Source organism: Chlorocebus sabaeus, chromosome 11, assembly GCF_047675955.1.
Source record: "Chlorocebus sabaeus isolate Y175 chromosome 11, mChlSab1.0.hap1, whole genome shotgun sequence".
In the NCBI taxonomy this organism is placed as follows: Eukaryota; Metazoa; Chordata; class Mammalia; order Primates; family Cercopithecidae; genus Chlorocebus; species Chlorocebus sabaeus.
Genome location: NC_132914.1, coordinates 48,154,684 through 48,181,228, shown reverse-complemented (window position 1 = coordinate 48,181,228; position 26,545 = coordinate 48,154,684). Strand labels below are relative to the sequence as shown.

At 40.1% G+C, this 26,545-nt stretch overlaps 1 protein-coding gene across 8 annotated transcripts in view; it reads right to left on the bottom strand.

The window, feature by feature from the left end:
• Positions 1-26,545, bottom strand: part of LARP4 (La ribonucleoprotein 4) — an 82,992-nt gene that overhangs the window by 22,215 nt on the left and 34,232 nt on the right. For all 8 annotated transcript variants that reach the window (XM_037997135.2, XM_037997137.2, XM_037997143.2 and 5 more), the window contains 6 exons: positions 23,529-23,665; positions 21,195-21,298; positions 18,266-18,376; positions 17,482-17,535; positions 5,054-5,266; positions 4,308-4,411 (listed from right to left, as the gene is read on the bottom strand). In XM_037997135.2, the coding sequence (XP_037853063.1) occupies positions 4,308-4,411; positions 5,054-5,266; positions 17,482-17,535; positions 18,266-18,376; positions 21,195-21,298; positions 23,529-23,665 (723 nt within the window). The remainder of the gene's footprint in view (positions 1-4,307; positions 4,412-5,053; positions 5,267-17,481; positions 17,536-18,265; positions 18,377-21,194; positions 21,299-23,528; positions 23,666-26,545) is intronic.

Below are 26,545 nucleotides of genomic sequence, written 5' to 3'. Positions count from 1 at the left end.
GGAGGCCGGGGCGGGTGGATCATGAGGTTAAGAGATTGAGACCATCCTGGCCAACATGGTGAAACCCTGTGTCTAACTAAAAATACAAAAACAAACAAAAACAAAAACAAGACAAAATTATCAGGCTGGGCACAGTGGGCTCAGTGGCTCATATCTGTAACCCCAGCACTTGAAGAGGCTGAGGTGAGAGGATCATTTGAGCCTAGGAGTTTGAGACCAGCCTGTGCAACATGGCAAAATCCTATCTCTACCAAAAAAAAAATATAAAACTTAGCTAGGCATGGTGGTACGCACCTGTAGTCCCAGCTACTAGGAAGGCTGAGGTGGAGAATTGATTGAGCCTGGGAAGTCAAAACTACAGTGAGCCATGATCATGTTACTGTACTACAGCCTGGGTGACAGGGAAAAACACTGTCTTAAAAAAAAAAAAAAAAAAAAAAAGAAGTTGGGTTGAGTTTCACATAAAGTGACACTTTTCCATAGAATTACTTTATATTATAAACTAGATTTCTTAAATAGCAATAAAAATAGTATGTCACCTAACAAAAAAAATTTTTTTTATTTTTTTTTTTTTGAGAAAGGTCTAGCTGTGTCACCCAGGCTGGAACAAGGTGGTGCGATCTCGGCTCATTACAACCTCTACCTCCTGGGCTGAAGCTATCCTCCTACCTCAGTTTCCTGAGTAGCAGGGACTACAGGTGCACACTAGTATGCTTGGCTAATTTTTATATTGTCAGTAGAGACGGGGTTTCACTCTGTTGCCTAGGTTGGTCTCCAACTCATGAGCTCAAGTGATCTGCCTGCCTTGGCTTCTCAATGTGTGGGGAATATAGGCATGTGCCACCCCACCGGCCACAAAAAGTAATTTTAAAAATACTTAGGCCAGGTGCAGTGGCTCACGCCTACAATGCCAGCACTCTGGGAGACCAAGGTGAGTGGATCACCTGAGGTCAGGAGTTCAAGACCAGCCTGGCTAACATGGTGAAACCCAGTTTCTACTAAAATACAAAAAACTAGCTGGGCGTGGTGGCATGTGCCTGTAATCCCAGCTACTTGGAAGGCTAAGGCAGAAGCATCGCTTGAACACAGGATGTGGAGGTTACAGTGAGCCGAGATCGCGCCATTGCACTTCAACCTGGACAAAGACAGCAAAATTCCATCTTATTTATAAAAACAAAAACAACAACAACAAAAATGCCAGGTGTGCTGGCTCATGCCTGTACAGCACTTTGGGAGGCCAAGGTGGGTGGATCACGAGGTCAAGAGATTGAGACCATCCTGGCCAACATGATAAAACCCCATCTTTACTAAAAATACAAAAATTAGCTGGCACATGCCTGTAGTCCCAGCTACTCGGAAGGCTGAGGCTGGAGAATCGCTTGAACTCAGGAAGCAGAGGTTGCAGTGAGCCGAGATCTCACCACTACACTACAGCCTGGTGACAGAGCGAGACTCTGTCTCCAAAAAACAAACAAACAAACAAACAAAAAAAAAAACAAAAAAAAAGTATATTACCCATTACATCTGAAAATGAACTGATATGATAGATATGCTATTTGCATGTGTTTAGAAAATGTCCTTCATCCAACTTTCACACATTTCAATACGCTTAACGAACAACTTACTACATTTATATAGCCCTCAGATCTCATAATCTTACCCTTCACTGAGAGGGACTTACAATCTCAATCCAGGCAAAAGAGAGAAAGAATGAAGAAAGAAAGAAGTGATAAAAGACAGAAAAGAGAGGTAAAGTGAAAGAAAGATAAAGTATGAAAGGCAGAAAAATGCCTGGATTTCTGAAAGTTAGTCCTATTCTCTCTAAGTAGGAATACTGATCATCACTGGGCTGTCACGAGTTAATACAAAAATTGCAAAAGGCTCTCTAAAAATGACTTTGTCCTTGGCTGTTATTATTAATAATAATAAAGGCCTGGCAGTAGTCACTTTTTAGAAGCAAGAAGGAAACAAGGATTCGGGTCGCTGGTCCAGAAGGTCTTTATTTGCTTTTTTAGAAAAAGTATTCACTTATTATTTCTGTAATTAAAAATTACTAACCTGTAGTGGTCAAATATATGGAAAAGAACTGTACACAAGTAGTTTTAAGTAACACGCAAAAATGTACCACACACCATGTATTTTCAAAACCATAGGTATACTTCCTTATAAGTAAAGATAACTTGACTGTCATTCCTGGTTTTCTTACTATAATTTCATCCCTGTCACCAAAAAGGTACAACAGATAAAAGGTAACAATAAAGAAATAACCATGGAGCTATCTAAAGTATTTTAGAGTCAAGCAACTGCAAATATCAGTACCTTTATTTTTCAGACGGGGGGAGCAGGGAAGGGTGAGAGCAGATGGCGGCAGAGAATAACAGTCTTGCTGTCGCCCAGGCTGGAATGCAGTGGTGTAATCTCAGTTCACTGCAACCTCTGCTTCTCAGGCTCAAGCAATTCTCATTCCTCAGCCTCCTGAGTAGTTTGGACTTCAGGCGTGCACTATACCATCACGCCCAGCTAATTTTTGTATTTTTGGTAGAGATGGTGTTTCATCATGTTGCCTAGGCTGCTCTTGAACTCCTGAGCTCAGGTGATCCACGGACCTCAGCCTGTGTTTATTCTTAGTAGTAAAATTTTTCTAACACTTGAAAATGATCTTCAATTGCTTTAACCAATTGTGTCTGTCAAGAGCAGTCCAAAAACTCTGACTATTAAAGGGTAGTACATAATGTTTCCAGTGAGAAGAATATTTTTTCATTCTGTTGGGGCTCATTTCTCCAGTAAAACAAGTTTCAGAAAAGCCTGTCAAAAAAGGACTAAGTTCCTAGAAGTCATCTTGGACAAATATACTCCAGATGGTCTCCTTTCCAAAAAGAAATAATTAGGAGAATCGAATCTGGCAAAAGACTGAGTGTCACTGAATATAAACTATTAGGAAAAACCCTCAAAAACCAAGAGTCTCACAAAACAGCAAATGAGAAATAACAAATGTGAAACTATTAAATAAATCAAAATGACTATATATCAGTCCTTTATTCTTTGGTTACTTATTCTGTTAAAAGACATAGTATCATGCCTGTAATCCTAGCAATTTGGGAGGTCAAGGTGGGAGGACTGCTTTGAGCCCAGGAGTTCAAGACCAGTCCCAGGCAACATAAGCAGACCCCGTCTCTACCCCCAAAACAACAAGAAGCCATAACATACACCAAATATTGAGATTATCTGTTGATGTCTACATAAAGTAAAATACCTCAGACATACATGTCAATCTTTGTTACGATACCATATAGTTTCTATGATTCTTAATAATTTATCCTGAACGGGCCGGGCGCCGTGGCTCAAGCCTGTAATCCCAACACTTTGGGAGGCTGAGACGGGTGGATCATGAGGTCAGGAGATCGAGACCATCCTGGCTAACCTGGTGAAACCCCGTCTCTACTAAAAAATACAAAAAAAAACTAGCCAGGCGAGGTGGCGGGCGCCTGCAGTCCCAGCTACTCGGGAGGCTGAGGCAGGAGAATGGCGTGAACCCGGGAGGCGAAGCTTGCAGTGAGCTGAGATCCAGCCACTGCACTCCAGCCTGGGCCACAGAGCGAGACTCCGTCTCAAAAAAAAATAAATAAATAAACAAAAAATAAAAAAAAAAATTTATCCTGAACATAGTGCTTTAAGTGTGGGCTTTGGAGTTGAACTGCCTAGGTTCAAATCTTAGCTCTACCAATTAATTACAAGCTGTGTGTTCTCAGACATAATATTTTATATCTCAATTTCCTTATCTGTAAAGTAGACATAAGCACACCTATAAAGGGTTCTGAAAAAAGTAACTGATAAAATATGTAAAATCCTTAGGAACAGAGTTTGTGATATTAAATGTGCAATAAATGTTAGCTACTGTCTGCTGTGCACTGTAGTTCTTGGATGTCATTTCAAAAATCCTTTAAAAACCTAAATAACATACATCACAACATTTATTCTTCAAAGAATTCTCTAAAATGCTACCAATTTAACATACTAAATGGAAATTAGTCACCAGATTTGTCAGAGACTGCTGTCATGAAATAAGTTTTCTATTCTCTTTATTAAAAAAAAAAATCTGAGTCCCAAGTCTGTTAGTAGCATTACCAACTCTAAGGTCAAAGTGTTTTTATGAATTCTAGATTAAACTGTTCACATACATTTAGTAAAAACAAAACAAAAAAGCCACCAAACCTTTTTACTGAGCCTGACAATAAGCATTGCTATTAATGCCTTAAGATCCATTAGGAATTGTTTAAAATACATTACAGCTATGGTTTTTATCTTACCGATTTTTTTGGAATTGTCGACCCATATTCATAGCAGCAGCATTTGTTTTATAAGATCCTGGCGAATTAAAGCCATTCACAAAACTACCATTGGGAAAGGGAGCCTAGAAGAAAATGTATGTTTAAACAATATTAATGGTAAAGGTAAAACCTGGTGTGAGGGTCACAAGAACCTTAATGAGCTTATGAATTTATCTTTTGCAAGCCAAAAATATCTTAAAATATTTTACTGATTCACTTCTGCAATATTCACTTCAAATGCCACTGGATTTATGAACAATAATTCATAACTTAATAAGAATGTTCTGGTCTGACATTTCGCAACATTAAAATGCATTTAAAACCACGCAACTTTTTCAGTCTCTTCTTTCAATTCACTCAGCAAATTTTATGGAAAAAAATTATGCACTCTAATAGCTCAACTCTTAGTCATATGCATTTATTTGGTATGGAAAATTAGATATCTATATCACTGTTTAAAAGCCAAAAAGTGGCCGGGCATAGTGGCTCACGCTTGTAATCCTAGCATTTTGGGAGGCCAAGGCGGGTGGACTGCCTGAGCACAGGAGTTCAAGACCAGCCTGAGCAACACAGCAAAACTCCATCTCTACAAAAAATATAAAAATAAAATAAAAGCCAAAAAATCATCAATGTCAACATAGATAAGTTCCCACTCCAACTGATTTCTTCAAATTTCAGCTCAAATTTAAAATATTATTATATTTTATTATAAGGATCTCACTTACCAGTGGTGTTTCAAAGTAAGGTGTAGGATTTGGAGACCAAGACTGAGGCACAATACTATAGACCGAGTACTGTTGGTGAGGATTATATACAGGCTGCATAAAGACTGGGGAGGCATACTGTGCTTGAGTTTGAATGGGCTGACTATAGATACTAGAATCCATTAATCGATAACCATTCTTAGCAAAAAATGTATTGATGGCTTTTATCCTTGCCTAGAAGAGGAACACATTATAGCAACAAAGAATTAAGTGTATATTTTAAAAAATACATTTAATTTACATTTTAACATATATTTTACATGACTATACTATTTCTGCCTACGGTAGAATCAGTAGAACAAAAGAAAAGAAAATGACAGCTTTAATTAATCATTAATAAAATGTTTTCATGGTAAAAAAACCATAGTAAACAAGGTAAAACCCCCCTGCCACAAACACATGTCAAAATAACCAGGTGTGCTGCCTCACACCTGTAACCCGAGCACTTTCAGAGGCCAAGGGGGTAGGATTGCATGAGCCCAGGAGTTCAAGGCCACCCTGGGTACCACAGCGAGACCCATCTCTTACAAGGAAAAAAAAAAAAAAAGCTGGGCATGGTGGTGTGCAACCTGTAGTCCTAGCTGCTTGGGAGGCAGAGTGGGGAGGACTGCTTGAGCCAAGGAGTTGGAGGTTGCAGTGAGCTACAATCACACCACCACACTCCAGCCTGGGCAACAGAATGAGACCCTGTCTCTAAACAACAACAAGCAGAGTAAAAACCTCCCAAAAAACTAAGTCAAAATAGTAAACTGGAGCTCATCACAGGCAAGGGCACTAGTATCTCTAATATACGAATTATAAAAACAGACATGAAAAGGCCCAACAATGCTATAGAAAAAAGGGTTAGAGAAATGAACAGCATTCAGAGAACAAAAAAAGGCAAATGGCTCTTAAACATATGAAAGGGATGCTAAACTCACTCATAAAAGAAATGCAGGCATATGTAAAAATGTTCAAAAATCACTAATCATCAAAGAAATATAAGCTGAACTCACAAGATAGCATCTCACATCTATTAAAATGGGTGTAACAAAAAAAATAAGTGTTAGAGAAGATGTGGAGAAAGGGAACTTTTGTACACTGTTGCTGGGAAGGTAAATTCATACAGCCATTATGGAAACTAGTATGGAGGTTCCTCAAAAAGTTAAAAACAGGCCAGGCACGGTGGCTCGCGCCTGTAATCCCAGCACTTTGAGAGACCGAGGCAGGCGAAGCACTTGAGGTTGGGAGTTCCAGACCAGCCTGGCCAACATGGTGAAACCCCGTCTCTACTAAAAACACAAAAATCAGCTGGGCATGGTGGCACACACCTGTAATCCCAGCTACTTGGGAGGATGAGATTGCAGTGAGCTGAAATTGTGCCACTGCACTCCAGCCTGGGTAATAGAGCGAGACTCTGGGTCAAAAAAAGTTAAAAATAGAGTACCATATGATCCAACAATCCTATGTATATCCAAAGGAAGTGAAATTAGTATGCTGAAGGGTGTCTGCACTACTGTCTGTGTTGCAGCATTACTTATAGTGGCTAACATATGGAAACAACCCAGTGTCCACAGCAAATGAACGGATGGAGAAAACATGGTGTACCTACCCACTGGAATACCATTCAGTTTTGTTTTGTTTTGTTTTGTTTTGTTTTGTTTTAGACAGAGTCTTGCTCTGTCGCCCAGGCTGGAGTGCAGTGATGTGATCTTGGCTCACTGCAACCTCTGCCTCCCAGGTTCTAGCAATTCTCCTGCCTCAGCCTCCTGAGTAGCTGGGATTACAGATGCATGCGGCCATGCCCGGCAAATTTTTTTGTATTGTTAGTAGAGACAGGGTTTCGTCGTGTTGCCCAGGCTGGTCTGCAACTCCTGAGCTCAGGCAATCCACCTGCCTCAGCCTCCCAAAGTGCTAGGATTACAGGCATGAGCCACTGTGCCCAGCCTCGATTTTCATATTTTTACTAGAGATGGGGTTTCACCATGTTGGCCAGGCTGGTCTTGAATTCCTGACCTCAGGTGATCCGCCTGCCTTGGCCTCCCTTGGCCTCCCAAAGTGCTGGGATTACAGGCATCAGCCACTGTGCCCAGACGCATTCAGTCTTAAAGAAGGAAATCCTGTCATTTGTCACAACCTGAATGAACCGAGAAGACATTATGCTAAGTGAAATAGGGCAGGCACATAAAAACAAACACTGCATGATCTCACTTGTATTTGAAATCTAACAAGGTGGAACTCATAGAGACAGTATAATAGTGGTTACCATAAGCCAGGGATGGGGGAAGGGAGGGACTGGGGAAATGTTTCACAAGGTATAAAGTTTCTGTTAGTAGAAGTAAGTTCTGGAGAGCAGGGTGATGACAGTTAATAATAATGTATTATATAATTCAAAATTGCTTACTTTAAATGTTCACAATACCCAAAAAGCATGTATACAATTTTATTTGCCAATTATAGAATAACTTAATAAAGCTATGGGAAAAAAATATACCCACATGACTACTGACTAATTGTAAAAGGTAAGGCAACCTATGGGCCCCAGAAGCAACTCAACAGTCCATCAACGGTTGAATACAACATGTACATCCAAACAACTGAGTATCATAAACATAAAAAAGAAATGAAAGAATGATCTAGACACCATTATGAAGTGACTTCCAGAACACACTATTAAGTCAAAAAAAATTAACAGGAGAAAAGGCAGCCAGGTGCACTGCCTCATGCCTGTAATCCTAGCACTTTGGGAGGCCAAGACAGGTGGATCACCTGAGGTCAGGAGTCGAGACCAACCTGGCCAACATGGTGAAATCCCATCTCTACTAAAAAAATACAAAAAATTAGCTGGGTGTGGTAGTGCGCACCTGTAACCCCAGCTACTCATGAGGTTGAAGCAGGACAGGTGCTTGAACCCAGGAGGCAGATTTTTTTCAGAGATTTTCATATGGGAGAAAGGAGAAACAGACAAGAGGCAGAAGAAAGCAAAATCATACAGCCTGAATTTAAATTTTAAGCATCAGTACAAACCTATATTTTGTCTTAAAATATAAAAACTAAACAGCTCTGTCTAAAAAAGCTTAGAAACAATGACAAAACCAATCAACACAAATACTACTTGTGTCTAGGTAGTGGTCCACAAAATACCATTTCCCCATAAAGTAGCCTAAGGACTTAAAAGAACTGGTTGACTCCAGGCCTTTGGCATGAAATGTGCAAGAGCCTGGAACATCTTGACAAACTGCACAGCAAGGTAACCAGTAAAGACTGCTATGGCTGGCTGGGCGCAGTGGCTCACGCCTGTAATCCTAGCACTTTGGGAGGCTGAGGCGGGCTGATTACAAAGTCAGATCAAGACCATCCTGGCCAACATGGTGAAACCACTTCTCTACTAAAACTACAAAAAATTAGCTGGGTGTGGTGGTGTGCACCTGTAGTCCCAGCTACTCGGGAGGCTGAGGCAGGGGAATCACTTATGCCCGGGAGACGGAGGTTGCAGTGAGCTGAGATCATGCCACTGCACTTCAGTCTGGCAAGAGAGCAAAACTCCATCTCAAAAAAAAAAAAAAAAAAAAAAGAAAAAAAAGATTGCTATGGCTGCGTAGCCAAAAGGTCTCAGGAGTCAATTCAAAGAGGCCAAAATCAACATGAACAGTAAATATCTTAAATATATTTAAATATTCAAAACCAAAAAACAGTTAAAAATCGGCTAAAAAATCAACACTTTTAAAAACTGGTAATAAAAGCTAGAATCAAGCATGTAACATGGATTTCACACAGAACCTGTAACTCAGGGTAATGAAGATGAGTATGAGTTTCTAATAAACGAAAAATAGATAAATACCACAATTTTAGCAATCTCTAATGAATTAACAGACCAATGAGCATACCAGCTAGCTTTTGTATCCTCCCTGTTGCCCCAAAAATCAAACCCAGTTCTGATCATGCCTCTTGCTACCAATATGCATGAAATATAGGAGACAGATCACCATCTATCTACTTTCCATGATAGCCGTGTCTTTAAAAAACAGAAAAAGAAAAAAAGATCTAGCTACCAATTTGCATGAAAAACAGGAGAGGGGAGAGAGAATCACGTTAAACTGCACTCAAGAATAAAGGGAGCAAAATGTATATTCCAAGAAACTCTGCAAGACAGATAATGATTATCTTACCTATAAACTTCCAAAAGAAAAAATTACAAAGTTATAGGAAAAAACTACAGATTTTTAAAATTTTACTTTTTTTTTGAGACAGTCTCGCTCTGCCACCGAAGATGGGGTGCAGTGGTGTGATCTTGGCTCACTGAAACCTCCTTCTCCAAGGATCAAGTGATTCTCGGGCCTCAGCCTCCTGAGTAGCTAGGACTACAGGCCTAAGTCACAAAGCCTGGCTAAATATTTTTGTATTTTTAGCAGAGACAGGGTTTCACCATGTTGGCCATGCTGGTCTGGAACTCCTGGCCTCATGTGATCTGCCTGCATCAGCCCAGCCAAAGTGCTGGAATTACAGGCATGAGCCACAGTGCCCGGCCCAGATTTTTAAAGAGGAAAAAAGAAAAAGAAAGAAGGGGAATCAGGAAAATATGCAAAGTGACTAGGTATTTGATGATGTTCAAGACATTGTTCATTTTTTAAAGTCTAATGATGATATTGTCACCAGGTATTAAAGAATCCCAGCCAGGTGCAGTGGCTCACGCCTGTAATCCTAGCACTTTGGGAGGCCGAGGCAGGCAGATCTCCTGAGGTTAGAAGTTTGAGACCAGCTGGCCAACATGGTGAAACCCCGTCTCTACTAAAAATACAAAAATTAGCCAGGCGCGGTGGTGGGTGCCTGTAATCCCAGCTACTCAGGAGGCTGAAGCAGGAGAATTGCTTGAACCCAGGGGGACAGAGGTTGCACTGAGCTGAGACCACATCATTTCACTCCAGCCTGGACGAAAGAGCAAGACTCCGTCTCAAAAAAAAAGGGAAAGAATCCCTCTTGTTAGAGATACAAATTTTAATTTATTTATGGATGAAATCTGAAATTAAGGTTGAAATTTGCTTCAAGATGACTGGGGTTGTGGAGAAATGAGTGGGAATATAGAGGAAATAAGAATGGCCATTTTCCACTCACTGTTAAAACAGGGTAACATCTGTAGAGTTTCAGTCTTACAAGAAGAGTTCTGGAGATGGATGGCAGTGATGGCTGCAAATCATTGTGAATGTATTTAATGGCACTAAACCGTACACTCAAAAACGGTTAAGATGGGGGGAAAAAGAAAAGAAAACAAACAAAAATAAGAACAGTTAAGATAGTAAATTTTATGTGTATTTTGCCAAAATTTAAAAACTGGAGGCTGGGGCCAGGCATGGTGGCTCACGCCTGTAATCCTAGCATTTTGGGAGGCCAAGGTGGGGGGACCATGAGGTCAATAATTCAAGACCAACCTGTCCAAGATAGTGAAACCCCATCTCTACTAAAAATACAAAAATTAGCCAGGTATGGTGGCGGGTGCCTGTAATCCCAGCTACTAGGGAGGCTGAGGCAGAGAACTGCTTGAACCTGGGAGGCAGAGGCTGCAGTGCACTGAGATTGTGCCACTGCACTCCAGACGGGGCGACAGAGCAACACTCTGTCTCAAAAAAAAAAAAAAGGAAGAAAAGGGCGCGGGGGTGCAGAGCTGGGCGCAGTGGCTCACGCCTGTAATCACAACACTTTGGGAGGTCAACGTTGGAAATCACTTGAGTCAGGCGTTTGAGACCAGCCGGGGAAGATAGTAAGACCCTGTCTCCACAAAAACAAACAAACAAACAAACAAACAATAATTAGCTACTCTGAAGGCAGAAGAATCCCTTGAGCCCAGGAGTTCAAGGTGGCAATGTGCTATGATCACGCACACCGTACTCCAGCCTGCGCAACAAAGTGAGACCCTGTCTCTTTACAAAATAAAATAAAATAAATAAAATTGGGGGAAAAAATTGGATACTGGGTAAATAGTAACTAATTATACCATTTTATCTTCATATGCTTCAAATTCCTATATTAAGATTAAAAAGGAAAAAAATGGCCGGGCGCAGTGGCTCAAGCCTGTAATCCCAGCAGTTTGGGAGGCCAAGAAGGGCGGATCACGAGGTCAGGAGATTGAGACCATCCTGGCTAACCTGATGAAACCCCGTCTCTACTAAAAAATACAAAAAACTAGCCGGGCAAGGTGGCGGGCGCCTGTAGTCCCAGCTACTCGGGAGACTGAGGCAGGAGAATGGCGTAAACCCGGGAGGCGGAGCTTGCAGTGAGCTGAGATCCGGCCACTGCACTCCAGCCTGGGCGACAGAGCGAGCCTCCGTCTAAAAAAAAAAAAAAGGAAAAAAATGCTTTAACACTTGGTAAATTTATAAAGCAGACCATTTTATGCATTGCTTGTGGCTGCTTTTACCCTACAAGTTGCTGCAACAGGAATTACATGGCCATCAACATCTATAATATTCACTGTTTGGCTCTTTAAAGAAAATGTTTGCTGACCCTTTTAATAAAACCACAGGCTGAGTACGCCTTACCCAAAATGCTTGGTACTAGCTTTTTTTTTTTTTTTTGTATTTAGGAATATTCGCATTGTATTTTCCAGTTGAGCACCCCAAATCCGAAAATCCAAAAGGCTCTAATGAGGATTTCCATTGAGCAGCATGTTAGTACTCAAAACCTTTTTGATTTTGGAGCAATTCAAATTTAGGATTTGGGATGCTCAAGCTATATAATATGAAGACGTAGGAAGGTTAGATTAGAAACCAAAGGCACACCAAGTTGCTGGGAATATCAAATGAAATAACACATGTGAAAGCATAAAATTACCACTTCCATGAATGTATGAAAGATACATTCTATGATTCTCACAATCATAGGCCAGGAACCCTCCTCCACTCCTAAAATTGCAACCAGTCAAACAATAAGAAATCAATTATGGCCAACCTTGACAAACTGACTTTAACAAGACCTAAATAATAACTATGGCTATTGCTTTTACCTAAGTAATGTCATACATTATAGTACACTTTAATGTTAAAATGTCCCCCCTAAGGAACTAAAATCAAGTAAACAGCATTATTTTAAAAACATACTCCACTAGACCGGGTGTGGTGGCTCACACCTCCAATCCCAGTACTTTGGGAGGCCGAGGCGGGCGGATCACAAGGTCAGGAGTTCAAGACCAGCCTGGCCAACATAGTGAAACCCCGTCTCTACTAAAAATACAAAAATTAGCCGAGCTGAGGCAGGAGAATCGCTTGAAACCCAGGAGGCAGAGGTTGTGGTGAGCCAAGATCACTCCACTGCACTCCAGTCTGGACAACAGAGTGAGACTCCGTCTAAAAACACACACACACACACACACACACACACATATAGTCCACTAGTCAAGAAAACAGCACTTGGCCGAGCGCAGTGCCTCACGCCTGTAATCCCAGCACTTTGGGAGGCCGAGGGCAGATCATGAGGTCAGGAGATCGAGACCATCCTGGCTAACATGGTGAAACCCCGTCTCTACTAAAAAAAATACAAAAAAAAAAATTAGCCGAGCGTGATGGCGGGCACCAGTAGTCCCAGCTACTCAGGAGGCTGAGGCAGAAGAATGGCGTGAACCTGGGAGGTGGAGCTTGCAGTCAGCCGAGTTCGTGCCACTGCACTCCAGCCTGGGTGACAGAGCCAGACTCCATCTCAAAAAAAAAAAAAGAAGAAAACAGCAATGAAAGAACTATTTCAGGGCATGGAACTGCAGATGAAAAAGAATCAAAAAATGGGAGTGAAAATAAGGACTCCAAGATGACTCAGATGTTAAACTGCAGACAAAGATTTTAATACAGCTCTTACAAGTACATGTATTCATGGATAACATTTATGTTTCTAATAAATTGAAATTAAGGAGAAATCACAACAGAGAGAGAAGAAATGTTTTTTAAAATGGAAACTCTAGAATACAGCATCTAAAATATTCACTAGACAGTCCTATCACATTGGGGACAGCAAAAGAAAAGTTCAGTGAACTTAAAGATGAACCCAAATCCACAGAAATTATCCTATCTGGAGAACAACAGCAACAAAAACACGTTGAAGAAAAATGAACAGAATCTCAGTGACATCAATCAGTCCAACATTCAAAATTGGAATATCAAAAAAAGAAAGGAGAAAAGAGGGTAGAAAAAATTTTTGGCAAGCATCTGGAAATTCCCCAAATGCAGTGAAGAATATCAACATACAGAGCCAAGAAGTTTAGTGTTTCCCATGTATGATAAGTAAAACCATACTAGACACACCATAGCCAACCTACTGGAAACCAAAAATAAAACATCTTGACAGCAGGCAAAGAAAAAGGACACACATATAGGAGAACAACCATATGAATGATGGTGAACATCTCATTAGAAACAAGAGTCCAGAACGTATCTTAAAAGAATGGAAAATAATTTTAGCTGTCATCCCTGCGTTCTGTATCCATGGAAAATACCCATCACAAATGCCGAGCAGAGTGGCTCATGTCTGTAGTCTCAATACTACAGAGGCCTTAGTAGGGGGATCGCTTGCCCTCAGGAGTTAGAGACCAACCTGGATGATACAGCAAAACTCCTTCTCTACTGAAAAATAGAAAAATTAGCTGGGCGTGGTGGCATGCACCTATAGTTGCAGCTAATTGGGGCAGGGGGTGGGTGCTGAGGTGGAGGAGGCTGCAGTGAATTGAGACTGTACCACTGCACTCCAGCCTGGGTGATACAGCAAGATCCTGTCTCAAAACAAACAAACAAACAAAAAAGAGTGTGAAATATCAGACATTTTTAGTTAAGGAAAAACTAAGAGAATTCTTTGCTGGTTGGTAGTGTAACAAACACTAATGGAAGTCCCTTAGGCTGAAGGGAACTGATACCAGTTATTGTCAGGCATAGAAATCACAATTGAAACAGAATGAATCACTGCCTCTTAATGAAATCATCAATAAATTAGGAAACAGGTGGATAAACATTATCCACTTAAGGCCCCTTTCCTGCAACGTAATCACTTCTAAGTTACAGAACTTTAGAAATGAAGAGCATGGACACTACAAAGAAACAAACCAGAACCTTACAGGTTGGCCTGACATACTCAAGATACAACAGCTGATGGCAGAAAGCACCACCAGGATTGGAGTATAGCATTCCTTGCTTCTGCACCTGTCTTTCCAGGTGTTAGGTCATTTGATTTTAATAAATGGTATAAAAGTTAATGTGAATTTTCTTGCAACTTACGTTGCTATGGGATGGCGCATCAAAAGAAGCATAAAGAAAAACCAAAACGGCAGAGAAAAACATTATTTAAAATATTTGTGTTTTTACTACTATACCTGAGACCCCCAGCACAAGCAATAGAAATAAGAAATGAAGGTATAAGAAATAATCAAAATAGTGATTACCTGCAGACATTAAAACATTAAAAAAAATTAGTAAGATATCAAGAAAAAGCAACCAACATGATTTTAAAGCAGTAAAAATGACTTAACACTGAAATACATAATAGTTACCATAATAATGAATAATGCAGGCTAAAACAGCCAACTGTCCCCAATTTAACCAATAAATTGAATAGAATTCCATTAAGTCCATTATAGATTTTGTTTGGTTGTTTGTTGGAACTAGACAAATATTCTAAAGTTGTGTGAAAATGTAATGATCTAAGAAGAGCCAAGACAATCCTGAAAAATAAGGTCAAGGACAAAGAACTAGCAGAAGTAAATAAGGATATTGTAAAATGATGATAATTAAAACAGTGATATCTGACCAGGCAAGGTGGCTCACACCTGTAATCCCAGCACTTTGGGAGGCCGAGGTGGGTGGATCACTTGAGGTCAGGAGTTCGAAAGCAGCTTGGTAAACATGGCGAAACCCCGTCTCTACTAAAAATACAAAAATTAGCTGGGCGTGGTATCAGGCGCCCGTAATCCCAGCTACACCGGGGGGTGAGGCAGGAGGATCACTTGAACCCAGGAGGAGGAGGTTGCAGTGAGCTGAGACTGTGCCACTGCACTCCAGCCTGGGCGGTAAGAGTGAAACGCCATCTCAAAAATAAAGAAAGAAAATAAAAATAAATAACACAGAACAGTGATATCCAGGAATGCAATCACAGTGTGGTGGCTCACATCTGTAATCCCAGCACTTTGGGAGGCTGAGATGGAAGGATTGTTCAGTTTGAGACCAGCCTGGGCAACATAGTGAGACCCCAATTCTACCAAAAATTTAAAAATTAGCCAGGCATGATGGTGTGCACCTGTGGTCCCAGCTACTTGGGAGGCTGAGGTGGGACTTGGGAGGCTGAGGTGGGACTATCACTTGAGCCTGAGAGGTTGAGGCAGCTGTGAGCTGTGATCATATGCCACTGCACTTGAGCCTAGGTGACAGAGAGAAAGAAACCTCAGTCTCAAAAACAAAACAAAACAGCCATATTGGTTCAGGGAAGCAGAACTCAAAGAAAACAGAGAATCTGAAACAAATCTCATAGCTGTGGCATTACACACAAGTTGCAGAAGACTAGAAATGACAAAAAATTAAGTGTTGAGATAAAAGTCTGTCCATATATGGGAAAAAGATAGAACTAGATTCTTATCTTATTTTATACTATATATAAAATTAATTCCAGATATACCAAAGACCCACTTCTGAAATACTTTAAAACTTTAAAGCTATTAAGACGACTCAGGAGAATATCTTTATAAAAGCCTCAAAGCAGGGAAAGATAAAAGGGAGAAGAACATCATAGACAGAGGAAGTAGAATCACAACTAGAAAATAGCCTCATCTGTAATATGGAAACTAATAATCCCACCTATTTCACAGCAATAATGAGATTTAAATATGATAAGTTCTTAGAACCTCTTAATAAATCTAAGTCACTGTTTATCTTCCACTTACTAGTTATGTGAAACTGGGGAGGTTACCCTCGTGTCTTATTATCCTCATTAGTAAACTGAAGAAAACATTAGGTTTTCTTCATTAGGTTCTTGTAAGGATTAAATGAGTCAATACATGTAAAGTGCTTAAAACAGAAAGCGACACACAGTAAGAGTTCAACACAGAGGAATTAGTAAGAATAATGTATTACATTTACAAATAAGAATAACTACAGCACACAGAGAATGAGGATCAAGTCAAATTAAGTGTATGTTATTGGAGTATAGCTTAGAACACTAGCTCTGGTAGCAATGTGAAGAACAGAATGTTAAGGGGGGAAAAAGTTGTAACACAGCAGTTAAGAGGCTACTCCAAGGCCGGGCGTGGTGGCTCAAGCCTGTAATCCCAGCACTTTGGGAGGCCGAGATGGGCGCGGATCACGAGGTCAGGAGATCGAGACCATCCTGGCTAACACAGTGAAACCCCGTCTCTACTAAAAAATACAAAAAAATTAGATTAGCCGGGCGAGGTGGCGGGCGCCTGTAGTCCCAGCTGCTCGGGAGGCTGAGGCAGGAGAATGGCGTGAACCTGGGAGGCAGAGGTTGCAGTGAGCCCAGATTGCGCCACTGCACTCGAGCCTGGGCGACAGACCAAGACTCCATCTCAAAAAAAAAAAAAAAAAAAAAACAAAAACAAAAAAACACAGAGGCTACTCCAAGTGTTCAAGCCTCAACGATGGGAGATTTTTGGAAAGTATTTTCACAGGACCTGAGAACAGACCAGACATATAAAGACAGTGATCAAGTGTCATCAGTGACAATGCCTAGGTTCCCAAATGGTTGTATGTTAACGTAGTGATGCAGTTAATTGAGATAAGGTTGAAAGTACTGTGAATATTTTTCATCTCTGTTACTAAAAATTATTCCTATTGCTCATTTTGAGATCTGGAATTACCTCATATGTTGTATATCAGCATCTAATTAAAATTCACGCTATTTGAAGTTACCCCTTTGTAAAGAATTGCTGTAGACAAAGTATTTTTAAGATTTATCAAAGAATTTTCTGAAGTAGCACATAATAGAAGCCAGAAATTTGTTTTTGTTGTTGCTGCTGTTGTTTTTGAGACAAGGTCTTGCTCTGTCGCCCAGGCTGGACTGCAGTGGTGCAATCTCTGCTCACTGCAACCTATGCCTCCCGGGTTGAAGCAATTCTCCTGCCTCAGCCTCTCAAGTAGCTGGAATTACAGGCATGTGCCACCACACCCGGCTATTTTTTTCTATTTTTAGTAGAGACAAGGTTTCATCATATTGGCAAGGCTGGTCTCAAACTCCTGGCATCAAGCAATCTGCCTGCCTTGGACTCACAAAGTGCTGGGATTACAGGCGTGAGCCACCACGCCCAGCCCAAGTCAGATACTTTTTAAAAGTCACTATGGGTTTTTATAAAACATTATCTGTCTGTATTTTTAAAATTCTCATACAGAGAAACCAAAACCTGTTCTGGTTTCACACTGATCTCCTCTATTTCTTACCATAATTGGCTTGCCCTGAAATGTTTTAACTTCTTCTCTTAAGTATTTAAAAGCCTGTTAACAAAGCACAAGAAAACTTTCATTAGCATTCAAACATTTCAGTAAAGTCATCTTTATTATGTTGAGAGTTTAGTATTAAACTATAAAAACAAAATTATGTAGGTGATTCCACTGTGCAGGTGGACAGGGAATGAAAAAGTAAAAATATAAGGCCTTCTCAACCACAGTTCATATTTATTGTAGAAAAGCCACCATGGATTACTGCAGAAAAAATGCCTTAAGATTGAAAACAGACCCAAAATATCCCCAGAAACCAATTTAAAAATGATCAGACAACTTTCTACTAAATTGTTTTAAAAAACAAAAATCTGTGAGTGATTTTTAAACACTCATCATAGATATATTTGTGTTTTAAAGGATTATTTCTCTTTAAGACATGTTAACAATTAAGAATAAAATCATCAAGTCAAAATTCCAAGAATTTTATTTATTGCAGACCTATTATGTACTAAAAATACCACTGGGTACATAGTTCTCAATCCCTATGTTAATTTTAAAACTGTTACGTTAACATTCTTATCGACCAGAAAACTTCCTAAATCAAAACTGAAAAACTTTAGGAAGATGATCAAAAAGGACATCGATTGAGCAAAAGCAAAAAGGTGATCAAGGTACTCACTAATCTTGATAAACATCAGTGTAAACACACATTTTCTCAATTAAAATATACCACTACTTATTTTGCCACTAGGATGGACCTGTATCAGAAAACTTTTCTTCTTACCTGTTGTGCATCTGTGTCTGACTGGAAAGTGATATACCAGTTGCTATTGTGTGCAAATTCACAGCTTATCACTTTGGGGCAGTTTTCACTTTTGAACAAAGCTTTCACTTCCTAAAAAGAAAAAGAAAATTAGTTAACTCTAAAAAATACATCAATAAATGGCATTTTTTGCTTGTTTGTTTACTAGTAATATTAAGCATATCTTCATGTTTTTGGTCCTATCACTTCACTTGTTAACTTTTGTCCATTTTTCTACTGAGGATAGGCTGTGTTCCAAAACAAATAGAGTTAATAGGAGATATATTTGAGTCTGGTCTCAAACTCCTGGATGCAAGCGATCCTTCCGCCTGAGCACCCCAAAGTGGTGAGATTATAGGCACGAGCCACTCCACTTAGCCAGGAGATGTATTTTGTACATGATTTTGGGATGATTTATTTTACGATCAGCAAAGCATAAGTATTTCACTTCCACTGGCAAGCTAAATGCTCCTTATAGTGAAATCTCCCCTGTCCTTTTCCTGTCTGGCCTGCCACAGGACAAGTGATATCCTTCATTAACATTTTCTAGGCAATAAAAATTTTCATGCATTCTCATTTAATCCAGATGCTTTGCTTACAACATACATGTGAGTTAATGTGCAAATATATCTTCTTTTTTCCATAATTAGTATAAATGTAAACAGAAACTCCGACAGCTACATGGATTCAGAAAAAGGGTGACTACAAAACTTAAAATAGTAAAACTGTTAATGGATTGAAAGAAGATTAAAAAAAAAAAGTTAAGTGAACATTAAGTATACTTAAGAAGTAACAGGCCAGGCGCGATGGCTCAGGCCTGTCATCCCAGCACTTTGGGAGGCCGAGGCGGGCGGATCACAAGGTCAGGAGATTGAGACCATCCTGGCTAACACGGTGAAACCCTGTCTCCACTAAAAATACAAAAAATTAGCCAGGCGTGGTGGCGGGCGCCTGTAGTCCCAGCTACTCGGGAGGCTGAGGCAGGAGAATGGTGTGAACCCGGGAGGCAGAGCTTGCAGTGAGCCAAGATCACGCAATAGCAAAGGTCAAATGCAGCCCGAGAGCTCAGTGGCTCACTTCTGTAATCTCAGCACTTTGGGAGACTGAGGCAGGAGAATTGCTTGAGTTCAGGACGAGCCTAGACAACATAGCCAGACACTGTCTTTACCAAAAAAAAAAAAGTAAAAATTGGCTGGGCATGGTGGCTGGCTCCTGTAGTCACAGCTACTTGGGAGGCTGAGGTAGGAGGACTGCTTGAGCCAAGGAGTTTGAGGCTGCAATGAACTATGATCGTACCACTTGTACTACACCCTTAGTGACACGGCAAGATCCTGTCACAGAAAACCATTGATTGAGGAAATACTTCTTTTTTAACATGAAAAAAAAATTTAAAAGCAAAAAACAAAAAACTCGAAAACCCAACAAAACATTTGGTGCCTTGTTTTACTGTTTTTCATGTGTATGAACTCCTTATGTATTCAGAATATGAATTATAATAACTGTAAAAAAGATAATGAAATAGGACACAATGGCTCACGGCTGTAATGCCAACACTTTGGGAGGCCAAGGTGCACAGACTGCTTGAGCCCAGGGCCTTGAGAACAGCCTGGGTAACATGGCAAAACCCCATCTCTACAAAAAAGTACAAAAATTAGCCAGGAATGGTGGCATGCGCCAGTAGTCCCAACCACTCAGGAGGCTGAGGTGAGAGGACTGCTTGAGCCCATGAGGTCAAGGCTACAGTAAGCTGTGACTGTGCCACTGCACTTCACCCTGGGTGACAGACTGAAATCCTGTCTCAAAAAATAAAATAAGATAAAATTCTATTCTAAATAGCTAATCAATTACAACATCAGTTACTAACTAATCCTCATCTTCTTTAATATATATCACCTTATCATGGCAACTTAATATGAAGCTCTGTGACACAGTGATTATGAAACATGGACTTTAGAATCAGAGAGATTATGTTCAAACCCAAACTCCTGTCATTTAAGAGCCCTTATGTCCTTGAGCAAACTATGCAACCAGCCTAACTATCAGTTACTTCATCAGTAAAACAGATAATAAAACCTTTGGCTTTAAATAACTGCAAAGTAATAACTGGTAGAATCTAACTGTCAAATTGATTACAATGTTTCATTCAAATATTATTTTATTCTGGTATGTGTACCATACCATCTTTATGACTGCAACTTTGCTTTATATAATATTTTGCTGAACAATAGGGTTAGTCCTGCCGCCTTAATCCCCCCCTCTTTTTTTTTTTGAGACAGAGTCTCGTTCTGTAGCCCAGGCTGGAGTGCAGTGGCGCGATCTCAGCTCACTACAAGCTCCCAGGTTCACACCATTCTCCAGCCTCGGCCTCCCAAGTAGCTGGGACTATAGGGGCCCACCATCACGCCCAGCTAATTTTTTGATTTTTAGTAGAGACGGGGTTTCACCATGTTAGCCAGGATGGTCTCGATCTCCCAACCTCGTGATCCACCCGCCTCAGCCTCCCAAAGTGCTGGGATTACAGGTGTGAGCCACTGCACCCGGCCTTGCCTCCTGAATCCTTAATCAAAATCTAGTTATTCATTCTTACAGATGAATTCTCAAGTTCCCAAAATAGCCTATTTATATATTAGTTGCCACTGAATCAATCTAGTAAATTCAGAATGTTTCACTGCAACACTTTACCCTTCTAAGAAAACAGAATTATATCTTTTCCTTCCCCTATACCATCCTAGTACTTCAGAATTAATGAAACAAATTAATATTTAACCTTTTCACAGTAACTGATGAAGGCACTGGCTTACGCTTTGCTTGTGTACCTCTTTCAATTTCTTTTCTTTGCCACGGAAAGCAGAAGAAACCTCTTTCAATTTAAACAGAGAACATTTAGCGTTAACAATTATTAATAATTTACCTCTATTGGTGTTGTTTCAGGAATCTCTCTAAGAATTACAATACAACGCTTATGACTTGGTCTCACTTTCTCACCCTTCTCATCAACTTGCACCATGGGAGAAGCTGAAATTTAAAAGAAAGGGTATCATTCAAAAGTGACAAATAATGATATTATTAATGCCATTAAAAAACTATTCATTTTAATTTCCACCTGAGTAAATTTGCAGAGGCTGGGTTAATATCCTAAAGAAACTAAGTTGTAGAATCAAAGATTATAGGTATGACAATTTTTTTGGAGATTTATATGTAAAGACCACTGTCAAATGTTATTCACTGAAAAAAATATTCAGAGTACTTACTCTAACTTTGGCACTGCCTTCAGGGAGCATACAACATATATCTAGTAAGGCAAATTTCTTGTATATAATAGCCAAATTCTTCATTAAGGAGATAACAAATGAATGTTAACAGAAATTAGTGTACTTTCATTGGCAAAACACTATGCTGAGGAATGTAATGAAATCTGATATGTGAAGAAATTCTTCCTAAGATTAAAGTTCAAGAAGCCCTTAAACCAAGAACTATACGCAAATTATAAGCTATCCAGGATTTCAACTTACTTAATCTTGCATACCACTACAGAGTCCCAAAAGCCATCTTTTAAACACTGATTAGGAGGAAATATTATAGTAAATATAGTAGCAAATAGCCAAAACTTTTATTTCTAGTCCCTTCATGGAGTTAATATACCAGATCTCCATAAGCAGGCAAGTAGACAGAATAAAACAAGCAGTTAAGGGTGATGGCATGCCAAGTTCCAACCTAAACAGGTGGGAGATTCTGCCTCTCTTTGCCAACTTTTAATGTAGACAAGACTGGGTCATTTTAAGAAACGATGTACCTACAAACCAATCAGAGATTCCATAAATGTTTGTAATCCTCTGGAAATGGAAATCTATTCCAATGTAAGTCTACTATCAGACTTGCTATATTTAACTTTTAAACATTTTCAGAAACACATCTCTCATAAAAGTGAAGATCTGCCTTATTCAGTGAAATAGTTAACAAAACCCACTCTTAAGAGGTTACCAAATACTGAACCAAGAAATACATACAAGACATAAAATCCAGCAAAAATTAGTTTTTTTTTTTTTGAGACGGAGTCTCGCTCTGTTGCCCCCAGTGGCGTGATCTCGGCTCACTGCAAGCTCCGCTTCCCAGGTTCAGGCGATTCTCCCGCCTCAGCCTCCACAGTAGCTGGGACTACAGGCGACCGCCACCACGCCCGGCTAATTTCTTTTTTTTGTATTTTTAGTAGAGGCGGGGTTTCACAGTGTTAGCCAGGATGGTCTCGATCTCCTGACTTGGTGATCCGCCCGCCTCGGCCTCCCAAAGTGCTGGGATTACAGGCTTGAGCCACCGTGCCCGGCCAAAAATTCTTAAAGCTTCAATCAAGAAATAAAAATTCATTACCAAATTTCAGAGCAGTATTTGTCAAACTGCCCATAGCAACTCATTAGTAGGTTGTAAAATTAGAAACAAATTTGTTACAAATATTTCAGTCGGGTGGAGGTACATGGTGTGTACTGAACTGTGATGAAAAATGTACTTCTTATTTGGGTTCAAAAACTTGAAAGAGATGTTTTAAAGGTTGTGAGGTAATGACACATATTTATCTAACACTCCAGAAAAATGAGACTTAATTGCTTATACTTCTTAAGTGTGCATGATGATAAACAACCAAGGTGCAGAATTGTTACAGAAGCTGTATATAGGCTGGGCGTGGTGGCTCACGCCTGTAATCCCAACATTTTGGGAGGCTGAGCGGGGTGGGTACACACACACACACACACACACACACACACACACCCCGTCAGTAAAAATAAAGGTAAAACTGAGGTGGGGTGGTGGCTTATAGACACACCAGTCAGTAAAAACAAAGATAAGGCTTGGGAGGCCAAGGTGGGAGGACTGACTCAGCCAATGAACTTAAGACCAGCCTGGGGAACATACCAAGACTCCACCTCTATAAAAAAAATTTAAAGATTAGGATGTGCCTGGGGTCCCAGTAACTTGGAGGGCTAAGAGGTAGAAGGATGGCTTGAGCCCAGGAGTTTGAAGTTGCAGTGAGCTGCAATTTGCACCACCACACTCCCGCTTGAGTGACACAGTGAGACCCTGTCCTTCACCACTACCCCTGAAAACAAAAAACAAAGAAAGATAATTTGGAACAAAACAACAAAATAAGGTGGTGGTGGGGGCAGTAAAATATAATTCTCTATATGATCAGAAGTCAAAATAACATTTAACGTTTAAAATTAAAACAAAAAAGCTAAAAGGTATTTTTACATACATCTTAAAACTTCAAGAATTAGATCAGGGTCTGTAGTCAACTTTTTTATTTCTTCCATGTTGGCAACTGTCCAAATTGGGATGAACTGATCACTATCCATTTGAGATATCAAGTAAAGATCCTTTGACAAATTTTCTCTGAAAAGAACAAACAAAATAGTCCTATAAAACAAGCAATTATTAAAAAGCACCTACCGAGAAGAGGTATCTTTACTCCTTTTCTCTACTTTTTAAATGCATGGAAATAAGATTATTTTATCAGAAATAACACTAAACTTTTCAATGAACTCTAAAAAGTTGTTAAAAGTTCAATTCAAAAGATATTAATGTAATATATATACACATTAGTTAATATAACTTTTACAGTATCTCAATTCCCAAACACATCCGGCACAATATTAGACAATTATACTGATATATAAAGAGGTTTAATATTACAAGTAGCATTTTAACAAAACATTACATATAGCAGAGTTCCATCTTATAAATACTTCAGTGATATTAGAATATGCATGATAAAAACTGTAGCTGAACTGTGAATTGACTCAAGAAGGATTTTCTTTTTTCTTTTTTTTTTTTTCTGAGACAGAGTCTCACTCTGTCGCCCAGGCTGGAGTGCGGTGGCGATCTCGGCTCACTGCAAGCTCCGCCTCCCGGGTTCATGCCATTCTCCTGCCTCAGCCTCCGGAGTAGCTGGGACTAAAGGCGTCCGTCACCTTGCCTGGTTAATTTTTTGTATTTTTAGTAGAGACAGGGCTTCACTGTGTTAGCCAGGACAGTCTTGATCTCCTGACCTCGTGATCCGTCTGCCTCAGCTTCCCAAAGTGCTGGGATTACAGGCATGAGCCACCGCGCCCGGCCAGATTTTCCATTTCTTAATGTGTGCATTTTGTTGTTGTTGTTGTTGAGGCAGAGTTTTGTTCTTGTTGCCCAGGCTGGAGAGCAATGGCGTGATCTCGGCACACTGCAACCTCTGCCTCCTGGGGTCAAGCAATTTTCCCGCCTCGGCCTCGCAAATAGCTGGGATTACAAGCATAAACCACCACGCCCAGCTAATTTTTTGTATTTAGTAGAGATTGTGTTTCCCATGTTGGCCAGGCTGGTCTCAAACTCCTAACCTCAGGTGATCCACCCGCCTCGGCCTCCTGAAGTGCTGGGATTACAGGCGTGAGCCACTGCACCCTGGCCAAAATATATATTTTAAATTATGCAAGTCAAACACACTTATATAAATGCACACCTTGGCTGGGCACGGTGGCTCATGCCTGTAATCCTAGCACTTTGGGATGCCGAGGCAGGTGGATGATTAGAGGTCAAGAGCTCAAGACCAACCTGGCCAACATAGTGAAACTCCGTCTCCACTAAAAATACAAAAAATTAGCTGCGCTTGGTGGTGGGTGTTACTCAGAGGGCTGGGGCAGGAGAATCACTTGAACCTGGGAGGCAGAGGTTGCAGTGAGCCGAGATCGCACCATTGCACTTCAGTCGGGTCAACAAGAGTGAAACTCCATCTCAAAACATAAACAAACAAAATGAAAAAGATGCAAACACTTGCATCTTACACATAAAATCTTGCTTAATAAACTTAGGTAAAATCAAATTCACACTTTGCTATTCACATCAAATATTCTTTGAAGCAGTCTGGCTATAAATAGCTGGAAGTTTTTGCTTATAAGCCCTCTTCTCAAAAAAGTACTGTACTGATCACCCTATTTAAAACTGCAACCACCCCAGCATTCCTGATTCCTCTCCTTGCATTCAATTTTCTTCCCACAGCACTTATCTCCTAACATACTTCTGAGTTGCTTGTTTATTATGTTTGTTTTGTGTTCTTGCAGTCAGAATATAGGTTCTGACTGCAAGAACCTATAAGTGAAGGATCTTTTGTTGTTCAATCAATAATGTATTTCAACTGCCTAGTGCCTGGCAAGGAGCAGGCTCAAAGGCGCTTACATTCAAATTCTATTAAAATAAAGGCCAGGGGCGGGGGCTCACGCCTGTAAACCCAGCACTTTGGGAGGCCAAGGTGGGTGGATCACCTGTTATCAGTTTGAGACTAGCCTGGCCAACATGATAAAACCCCATCTCTATTAAAAATACAAAACGTAGCCAGGTAAGGTGGTGCGTGCCTGTATTCCCAGCTATTTGGGAGGCTGAGGCAAAAAAATCGCCCCGGGAGGTAGAGGTTGCAGTGAGCCAAGATCGTGCCACTGCACTCCAGCCTGGGCGACAGAGTGAGACTCCATCTCCAAAAAACCAAAAAAATTCCTTAAGAATCTGAAAATAAGACAACCATAAACATGATCTTTGCAAAACTAAAAAGCTGTAGCCTAAATGAACTCTGAAATTTAGTGGGTCTATTCTTAAACAATGACTCAAAACTCTTCAAGAAGCTGTACCTTGTCAGAAGTAAATGGATATAACATCTACGATTTGATTATTCACGAGTAATATCTGATATGTATTAACGGCAATTGTGCTGAGCCACAAATGTCAATTACCCAGCTGGCTGGAACTGTATCACAGTCCTGAGTAGGAATGTGATGGATCATGACAAGTAGGAGCTCCCACTGCAAAAGTCCCACTGCAAAAGCTCCCACTTTTTAAAACATTTTTAGTTAAAAAAGCTGGGATAAACTACAAAAAAAAAAAAAAAAAAAAAAAAAAAAAAAAAAAAAATCATGTTTTTGGAGATCTGGGAAAGTTGTAGAAGCTTCAAGCACAAAATGACTAAAATGCCCCAAAGAAGATCTTTCCTTCCTGAGAGCATTTGCAGATCTTGACTCAGACTCTACTGGACAATAGAGAAACCAGTAGATCTCTAGGCAGTTGTGTATAAGTATGTGGTATGTGTAATGGGCACAGAACTAGAATTATGAATGGAAATTATGGAAGCCACCAATACAGCTGATTTTCCCCATAAGATGGTTCCTGAGTTTTAAGGAGGAAGATGGGAGATTGGAAGTCAGGCTGAAAAGACAGTAAAATCTATGTGGTCTCGTGAGTAGTCTGAGTGCA